Below are 10432 nucleotides of genomic sequence, written 5' to 3'. Positions count from 1 at the left end.
GAGCAGATGGAGGGGCGGGAGGGGGCGGCGGCCATCATGGACACCCCCTCGTCCTGGAGCAGCGCCCCGTCCGCCTGGCCGTTGGGGCCCGGGCCCCGCACCTCCGGCGCGTGCTCCGTCTCCCCGGGCTCCTGCTCCGGCGGGGATGCGGCGCTCTCCGGCGATCCCTCCGGCGCCTTGCTCCTGGCCACCGTCGCAGCCTCCTTCTCCTCCGCCCGGCCGCGGATGGAGAAGATGCTGCCTGGCTTGCGTTTGCCGAACAGCTTGAAGCCTTTCTTCTTGCCGCTGGGCTGCGAGTCGCTCGGCGGCGGGTCCGAGGCGTCTGACTGTACATCCATTTTGTTCCGGGGGCTTGTTGTTGTGTTCTGTTATGCCGCTCTCTCTGCGTCGCTCCCTCTCCCTTCGGTGTGATCTCCTGCTGTGAGAACGCCGTGAACGTTGCTTTGTTGCCGTTACGGGTCGCCGGTCAGCTGACGGCACATCCAGTCCTCTCAGATCTATTTCGGTCCCGCTGCAGAACCACGCTGCTGCCGCTGAATCCACCGTCTTTCTGTCTCATTCACTGGAGGTTTGTCTCTGCCTCCCTCTTTCCCTCTCGATTGCCCTCTCCTCTCTCGCACGCGCGCGCGCCTCTCTCTCTCTCTCCCATCCTGCTCTTTCTCCTCTGTTGCTCTCTCCTTCAATGCCCCTCCCCTTTTGCCTCTCTCCCTTTTTTTTTCTCCCTCTCTCCTCTGGCTGGTCTTGTGCGGTTGCCATGGCAACTGAGGAGCTAAGCAGCTTTCGTCAGCAATGCAGAGCCAGAGCCGGGCATGTCGTCAGGCTCCTCGGAACGCCCCTCTCTTCTCCTCTCTCCCCCCCCCCCCCCCCCCCCTCCCCCCCCCCCCTCCCCCTCTCTCTCTCTCTCTCTCTCTCTGTCTATCACTATCGATCTCACTGTCTCTCTACCACCCTCTCTCCCCTTTCTATTGCTCTATGACTCTCTCTCGCTCTCTGCCTCTCTCACCTATCTCTCTACATCTATTACACTCGTTGTCTCTCTACCACTTTCTCTCCACCACACTCGATCTATTTATCTCTTTGTGTCTCTATCGCCATCTCTTCTTCCCTTTGCTTCGGCTATTTCCCGTTCCTCTCTCCCCCCGTGCCTCTCACACTTCAATAAGCAGCGTCTCACTAATAAGCAGGCAGTGTGTTTATGTTTGCCCTCATTCAAACAGAATCAGGCTAACGACCTAGCTAGCATAATCAACAGCTCAGGCAGCATTAGTCAGTGGGACATGCTTTATGTTTAACCCAATAACCTGTTAAGACGATTAAGGGCTACATTCACTAAACCTAATCTGGTTATGTGGATTCAAAAGTCATTTTGCATATGTAAAATAATTGATCCAAATGAAAACAAAGATGTTTGTGGTATTAAAAATCACTTACATTCTATATAATAAATAACAAAATATAACATTGACATATCTACAGTGAGATTCAATAATAACAAGACTAGATAATAAAATACATTTAATATAAATGGCTTTTAAACTAACTGTGAATAAGAAAAATTCCGATCTAATGATTTTCTTGATATGAAATCTTTCATAATCAAAATAAATAAATAAATATAAAACATAATCAAAGTGTTGTATGTAAATTCCGACAATATTATTGTCAGTTAAGGTCAGGAATGTAAGTATAAACTCAGTGGAGCAGTTATAGGTTTGAGTCATAGGTTTGTCAAAGGTTTGAAGCCATTATCTAAGACTGGATGTGACAGAGAACAGAGACTGTTCATTATGACCGCACGCGTCTAATCTTATTACAGAGGAGGAGGATGAAGGAACACAACAGGATGTACAGTAATGGATGACTACAATATTATTTCATACACTATTGAGTAGGCTATATCGATTATAGAACATTTTGTTGTATATCGACCGTTGGCATTTACTTTTTCATGATTTATTTAGTTTTTATCGTTATAATTAGTAGTGATATAGTACTAGTTATCTGATTCCATTCCGGATCATATTTGGATCCGGATAAAAGTGTCTGCTAAATGCCCTAAATGTAAATGTGCATAAAGGATCTAAATATCAACCTAGAGAGACTATAACAAGATATGATGCTAACACATCTACTAATGAGAAATAAATGACATTGTCAGTTCAAGTTAATATAAATGATCTGTTCTGGCTAAATGTTGACAGCGGTTAGTTTATACACAACAGCTGTTGTTGTTTTGTGTTGTTGTTATTTGATGGTGAAGCTAGGATTACATGCTTATCACATACTTTCATAACTATTAAAGTAGACACTGGTTCAGTTCATTCAGTTAATATCACGAGTATGGGTTAGGAAACTATTACTGCAGCTGATAAAGTTCTGAATTATTCTCATTATACCCCAGGGTATTCTCAGACAAATGAAGATGTCAACTTTAATATCTCATTATATCATAATATCAAAACCTACACACACACAGGATCTCAAATAAATCTCCAATCGAGACATTCCAAACAATACATTCAAAGGACTTTGACAAAAATAGGCCTGTATTCTAGTACCATCGGTATTGGTCAACCTTAAATAAAACCATCAGTTATTTTACTGAACAAACAGAAACAATTGCCCATATCTATCTATCTATCTATCGGGTGAGTGCTTTTTCTCCAGGGACAGTTCCCGTTTCTGCTAGCCTGTCTCTTCCATGGGCTTTCACCAGAGATGTCCATGTTGTAAGATTTTTCAATGGCAAAGGTTCTAGCTTGTTTGTTTTTAGGTGGTTCACCTAAGCTTAAAAAACAGCACATTAAACCATTGTGCGGGCACTCCCCAATTTATATTTACTACAGTACTACATTTACGACATAGGAAAAGCTAAACTTTCAAAATGTAGCCTTTTTTGATATTCTATTGATCTGTTGACCACCAAACTACAAATGTCGTCCCTGTTTTTCATTTCAGGAATCGAATTACCTTAACATAGTGGCCATCTTGGTTCTAACCGTTATTTGGGTGGGGTAATGAATGCGAAATTCCGCATCGTCATCAAAATGGCTGCACGGTGAATATGCCCATGTTAAATGGTAGTGTAAGGTATGTCTGTGATGTCTCCTTCTCCCTCAAATGTCTCCCGCCTCCTGGTAAGGTTTGGTGTCCTGCAGGCAGACGTGATGGTTCTGCTGGTTGTCCTCCTGTCCATCGAGGGGCAGTGGGGCGTAGGTCCGGCGGTAGAGGAACCGGGTGACCACAGTGATGATGAACATCTCACAGATCATCATCTGCTGGCTCAGCACTGGACACAAGGAAACAAATACAACAAACCAACCACCAATCAACAAATGATCAAACTAATAAACTAACAAAGAAATGGCAGCCAACCAAACACCACCCAACCAACCAGCCTTTCAACCGAACACCACCCACCCAACCAACCATTCAACCACCACCAACCAAACACCACCCACCAAACCAGCCATTCAACCAAACACCACCCAACCCACCAGCCATACAACCACCTCCGACCAAACATCACCCAACCAACCAGCCATACAACCCAAACACCACCCAACCAACCAGCCCTTCAACCAACCACCACCCACCCAACCAACCATTCAACCAACCATTCAACCACCACCAACCAACCACCACCCACCCAACCAACCATTCAACCAACCATTCAACCACCACCAACCAAACACCACCCAACCAACCAGCCCTCAACCAACCACCCACCGCTCGACCAACCGCACGACAACAAAACCCGACATGATGAAGAAGATGTATTATGTGAGCTGCTGCAGCTGTCTCAGAGTGTGTGAGGCGGGCTGGGACTGACTCGCGCCGCGGGCCTGGGAGGAGTAGGGTGGGGAGCAGGCGATGGTCCCGTTCAGAGCCAGGATGTTGATGATGGAGGTCTGGAGCTGACTCAACACCAGCACCAGCTGAGGAGCACGGCCATGGTTAGCTATCGCATACAGGGTTGCACATACGTTAAAAGATAGAAAGATAGGAGGATAATGATTGAGCTAAGCTGTATGTTTAGCTCAAACCTAATGGACTGGAACAGTAATTATTTATTTATGCGCTTACAACTTCCAGTGATTTGTTTAGATGCATGTCCTTGACGAGCCAATAGGGGTTAGAACCAAGAACCTTCCAGTTGGGAGTCAAATGCCTTAACCACTAGACCACTAGATAACTTAAGCACTGCAGATATATCTTCAGTCCGTTGAAAGAAAATTAAAAAAATGTATAACCAAAGATACGAGTTGAGAGACTAGCAAATAGTGTCATTAATTTGACAGTGGTGCAAATTAAATCAAATTGAAAGTATTATTTCTAGAAATTGTGTTTCTGATCTCAATCTGATACAGAGACTGGGAGACGATGCCGTGGCCCATGGTAGATGTATGGGGTCCTCGCCTGGGCCTCGAGGCACTCACCTGGTAAAGGGCGTACTTTTGGACCATCCTAACGCTGCGCAGCTTGTTGTTGGTGTTCATGAACATGATGGCGACGGGCCAGAGAGACGTGATGGTCAGGACGCCCACAATGGGATTGATCCAAATAGAAGGGCTGGTAACATCCATCTATAAACAATGGTAATGACACATGGTGTCGGTGACATCCAACTGTAAACAATAATAATACATTTAATTTAGAGGCGCCTTTCAAAACACCCAAGGTCACCTTACAGAGCATATAGTCATCATACATTTTTTAAAAAACAAGACATTGTGGAAAAAATAAATAAATAAATAAATAAATAAACATAAGCAATAAGAAATAAATAAAACAAAAACAAGACAAAACAAAACAAAAAAACAGTGATCAGTTAGACGTTGTGTGCGAGTTTGAACAGGTGAGTTTTGAGTTGTGACTTGAAGGTTGTAATGGTGTCTGACTGTTTTATGTGTGGGGGGAGGGAGTTCCAGAGCCTGGGTGCTGAACAGCTGAATGACCGGGCACCCATTGAAGTGAGTCGTGATGTGGGGATACATAGTAGTCCAGCAGAGGTTGAGCGGAGGGAGCGGGAGGGAGTGTATTCTTGGAGGAGGTCGCAGAGATACTGGGGGCTAGGTTGTGGAGAGCTTTGTAGGTGAGGAGTAGGGTTTTGTATTGGATGCGGTAGTGTACTGGGAGCCAGTGAAGTTGAATGAGGACAGGGGTGATGTGGTCAGATGATTTGGTGCGGGTGATGATCCGGGCGGCTGAGTTCTGAATGATCTGCAGTCTGTTGATGAGTTTGGTGGGGAGTCCGGTGAGGAGGGCGTTGCAGTAGTCTATGCGTGATGTGCACAATGTGATGATAGCGACTGGTGACATCCAACTAGCCACAATCCGATCATAGTGAAAGAAGGAGATGGTGAAAGTCAAACTAGCCCCAATGTGGTGATAGTTATAGATTAGACACAATGTGACAATAGTGAAACATGCAGTGGTGATATCTAACTATGTCCAATGTGACGATAGTGATACATGGGGTGGTGATATCTAACTATGTCCAATGTGACGATAGTGATACATGGGGTGGTGATATCTATACCTGAGTAGGTAATACATACGATGGAGATCCATATTTACATTGCATACAAGAATGTATGCAATGCAAACATTTAACTAAACACAGAGGACACTGTGATACGTGTAATGGTGATCTACAAGTGAACACAGAGGACACTGTGATACGTGTAATGGTGATCTACAAGTGAACACAGAGGACACTGCGATACGTGTAATGGTGATCTACAAGTGAACACAGAGGACACTGTGATACGTGTAATGGGGATCTACAAGTAAACACGTTTCACCAAGATGCAATGCTAATCATCCCCCTAGTGTTCAGGTGGGGGCCCACCAGTTCCCCCTGAGCATGCTGTCGATGTGAAGGAGCAGAGACAGAGGGACTCACGTCAGACGGGTCAAAGTTCCCGTTGGTCCACAGTATGATAGAGAGGATGGACATGGCTGTCTTCAGGATGGCATACTGGAGGGTCCCCGCCTTCATCCAGAATATCAGCCTCCTGAACACACCACCAGCACGCATTCATACACGCATTGGTCCATAAGGTTCATGTGATCATAGACACTTGATGTATACATAGAGTTCCATAAGGTTAATGTGATCATAGACACTTGATGTATACATAGTGGTCCATAAGGTTCATGTGATCATAGACACTTGATGTATACGTAGTGTTCCATAAGGTTAATGTGATCACATACACTTGATGTATACGTATTGTTCCATAAGGTTCATGACATCATAAACATTTGATGCATATGTATTGTTCCATAGATTGTCTGACAGAGAAATACATGCCCTCGTCTGACACACTTTAATCAAAATCATCTTACTATGACGTGAGAGCGTGCTGTACATTATTTGCATTGCTGGCCCCAGTGGGAATCAAACCCCTAACCCCGTGCTGTCACATCTCCCCCCCTTCATTGATTATTTGACTCCCTGTCCTTACGTTTCTTGTATCTCTGATTGTCGTAATTCACCTTAATTGTTTACACCTGTCCCTCATTATCATTCCTCTCATGGTGTATTTAGTCAGCGGGTTGCGTTCGTTATATCAAGCGTCCATGCATTTAATTTATGCTGTTTCTGATTCCTGCCCCTTAACCCCCGACTATGTCTTTGCCTTCTCAATGCCGGATTGTTTGCGTGACTGTACCGACGCACAACGCTAACCCTAGCTGCAGGATCACTTTGACACCTAAGTACTGTTTTCCAACGTCACCTTTACTGTCCGAATAAGCACCCTCATACAAGTGTATTTATATAGCACCCTTCAACCACAGGGCTATTCATAGAGCTTCACAAAGGAAGGAAGCCCACTTAAACAAACATTCAAATGAAAATCCTCCCAAAAAAGAAGGAAGAAGGCATCACATCTCACTGGTGCTTCTAGGAAGGGGCAGGTGGAGACACACGTACTAGTGGCCGGACCAGCCAGCAGTCAGGGTGTGAACCCATGGGGGTGTTACCGTGTGAGGGGGACGCGTGTTAGACATGGCCTACAGTCTGGGTGTGAACCAGGGGGGGGGTGTTACCGTGTGAGGGGGACGCGTGGGAGACACAGGCAGCAGCAGCAGCACGGCCCCACGCTGATTTTGAACGTCTCTCCAGAGTAACGCTTGAGGAACGCATCGGTGCCCCCGAACTCCTCGATGAGCAGCACCAGCACCTTGTACACCACCACCGCAAAGTAACTGCACACACACACACACACACACACACACACACACACACACACACACACACAACACACACACACACACACACACACACACACACACACACAAATCAACACACACACGAGCAGACAAAACACACGCACAGACGCACCCACGCACACAATACACACACGCACAGATACACGTTATAACTACAGACACATGTTATACCATATGATGAATTTCATTAAGAACCAATGGTGCCATATCCTTGTAATTACATATAAAACCTGTTCTACCATGTTAGGTTATAACACCCCCCCCCCCAGATTAATGTATAACTGAAGAACAGAGCTAGGTTCATAAGATGATTTCCTCTTGGCATCGAACCATTGGACAATAGTTATTGCCCGTGTCCTATTGTCTTCAAACAAATTGATTATGGAATGCAGTTGTTTATGAGGCTGTTCTATTACTGTCAACAATCAAAGTGTCTGAAAACAGAACTTACCTGTTGGAAACCATATCCGTGAATATCACCGCTCTGGGCATCCACATCCCAAAGCAGGACATGGTGGCGATTGCCTGAAACACACAGTGAACCACATTTAACTGTGTGTTTCATGTTTGAACATCATCTCAATGAGTGGAAATCACTGGGAGATCTCTGACCAGAAGCCTTTTCAGTTAACATCATTAAGGAGTCAAATGTATGGATGACTGCTAAATTGATCAACATCAACATCTTCTAATTTTTATCTTGTTTAATGTACTTTTAACTAATCTATTTTAGGAAAGTGTGTACATTGAGGATAGTTTATTTCTTGCCGTTCCTTAGAAATGTATCCCACAACTAATTTTGAATTGTTATCTTCCGTAGTCATCACCAGACAAGGAAGCCAGCGGGAGCATCAAATGGTCCCTGTAAAGTGGAGCGCTTTACTCTGGCAGTTAAAACAGGTCCGTCCATTAAAGTCTGGCTGAGGGTCTTACGGGCGCTGCTCCATTGACCCACATGAGCGTGGTCTTCTTGGGGTAGGGCAGCTTCCTGTAGATGTACGCACACTGCTCCAGATAGAGCAGCAGGGACATCACTGACATGAGGGTCAGCATGGAGAAGAGGACGGTGCCAAACACCCCCAGCCCTGTCCCGGGACACAAGCATCTCAGTTAGGATTGGTTCACCAATGTGATGATTGATTCATTCGTTTATGTTCCACTTTTACACTTACCAGGCGAATTGATCCAAAGCGACTTAAGACTGAGACTGGAGACAAGGTTATGAAATATTGATAAAAATATTTATTTAAATGATACGATGATGATGAAAGTATGACCTATTGAAATTATGACAGAATGCACAGCAGCTATAGGAGTGTAATTAAAAATAACGATTTTTAATGTACGTTAACATTGAAATATTTCGATAAGGCCTTGACTGGATCTATGGTACACCTAGAAAAGCTTGAATTTGTTTAAATGTGTTTTTTAGTATTGGGCCACTGAGTGACATATGTAACGTAACAGCCAATCAGCGTTCAACCGTCAAACTCAGTGCAGTGCAGTCCGGGGTGAACTGCAGCATGGATGAGAAAGTGATTGTTGCCGTTTGCGACTACCGGAGCTCTATATATAATAGTATGTAATATAATATAATTGTATATATAATATCACGGCCAAAAGCTCTGTGTGCCATGACCCACGCTACTCTGCCTCTTATTGGCTAATACTCGCTGCCTTTACTGATTCGATTGTTGAATAATTTGAATGATGATGTTCAATCATCATATGATATTTATATAGATTGATATTATATATATATCTAACGAGATGATTGATGTGGAAGAGAATGATGTGCGTTTTTTTTAATCTAAGGTGAAATATGAACAAGGAGTCATTGTCAAATTCAGATCTGAAGTATTTTATTTAAATAAATGTTCAAAAAATTACTGAACACCATGTTTGCCTCATCTATATTTTACATTCATGCAGGCTGCCTGTGTGACCAGTAATACCTACAAACTGCTCCTGATCAAGTCATGTTAATTTTATAATAGTGGCCCACTCTGGCCCATGCTATGTGTTGCAAATCAGCTGTTCAAAGACACAGTTTACAAAATAAATTACTGACTTGCCAAGTGAGAGAACAGGTGTCATTCCAGAAATAAGGAATAGTTCACTCAAAATGCATAGTTGTTTGTCACTAGTCTGTGGGCCAGTATTGGTTTAGTAATTTCATAATCCCTCCTAGTCTCACATGTCACTGTTTCTAAAACAGGGCGTTTTTCTGGGCTGCGTTAAAAAAGGGCAAACATTTAGAGTATACCCACTTCTCCAGGGACCACTACACCACTGTACGTGACTGTGTTACTATACACCAAGTAGGAGTTTTGGGAAAGAAGGTTGGAGTCCATTCATTCATTCCATTGTGATTCCATTCACGGACAAGCAACTGATCCCATAATGAGCGGTTTGAACCGTTGAGGCTTCTGTTTGCTGAGTGCATTAGGGCAGCGATAATGAGCCACTATCTTTTAAAGAGAGATAAAGAAATATGGGTCACTTACCCGTTACCACGTCTATAGCCAACGGTGGTTCCTGCAAACAGGCTGGATCCACCGTGACGTTGTGTTCGTCTTCCATCATGTGTCGATAAAGATTTGGCTCTCACAATACTTGAAATGAGAACAATGTTCCGTAAAGGACTCCCAAATTGAAGGCTAAATGGATTTGATGACCGCAGTACAAAAATAAATCCCCAATCAAAAACATGAATGTACAGGTTTAAGTAGAATGAAAGTTATCAAATAAAAAGTACATTTGGATAGGCTGTCTGAAAGCTTTTGGCTGTTCTATCTCTTCCTTAAAGTGACTGAGACTGAGAAAGCTTTTAGCTGTTCTTTCTCTTTCTTAAAGTGAACTTAGGGTAATAAAGGTGTGATGATACATAGACATTTACGATGTCACATCCTCCAATGGCTCTTCCCCCATTCATTCAACTTGCAGGTACTCTGAGAAAGTCAGTTGTACAGTCAGTGAGTAAAACTGACTGTACAACTGAGAAAATGATTATTGGGGATTTCCGCCAGTTGAAGGATTCAAGATTTTGTGTAGGGATGTAGTGTGACATTGATATTGAGAATGAATTGTGTCTGTTAGGTAGAGCAGTTTGACAACATACTGCTCTTCTTCCCTGAGTGAATGTAATAAATAAGACAACATATACAATAAACGACATTTGACTAGATTT

The 10432-nt window shown here is 43.8% G+C and overlaps 1 protein-coding gene across 1 annotated transcript; it reads right to left on the bottom strand.

Annotated features, from left to right (window-relative positions):
* Nucleotides 1-2444: 2444 nt before the first annotated feature.
* On the bottom strand, nucleotides 2445-10110 carry LOC130386224 (organic solute transporter subunit alpha-like). Its single transcript, XM_056595020.1, has 8 exons — nucleotides 9750-10110; nucleotides 8176-8327; nucleotides 7694-7767; nucleotides 7060-7218; nucleotides 5909-6020; nucleotides 4440-4586; nucleotides 3833-3938; nucleotides 2445-3289 (listed from the first exon to the last, which is right to left on the bottom strand). Exons 1-8 carry the CDS (start codon nucleotides 9826-9828, stop codon nucleotides 3117-3119), a joined length of 1002 nt encoding a protein of 333 aa, XP_056450995.1. The 5' UTR covers nucleotides 9829-10110; the 3' UTR covers nucleotides 2445-3116.
* Between the last annotated feature and the right edge of the window lie 322 nt (nucleotides 10111-10432).

The sequence above is a fragment of the Gadus chalcogrammus genome, chromosome 7, assembly GCF_026213295.1.
Source record: "Gadus chalcogrammus isolate NIFS_2021 chromosome 7, NIFS_Gcha_1.0, whole genome shotgun sequence".
Lineage (NCBI taxonomy): Eukaryota > Metazoa > Chordata > Actinopteri > Gadiformes > Gadidae > Gadus > Gadus chalcogrammus.
Note: the sequence above shows the minus strand (reverse complement) of the source record. Positions and strands in the feature narration are given on the sequence as shown.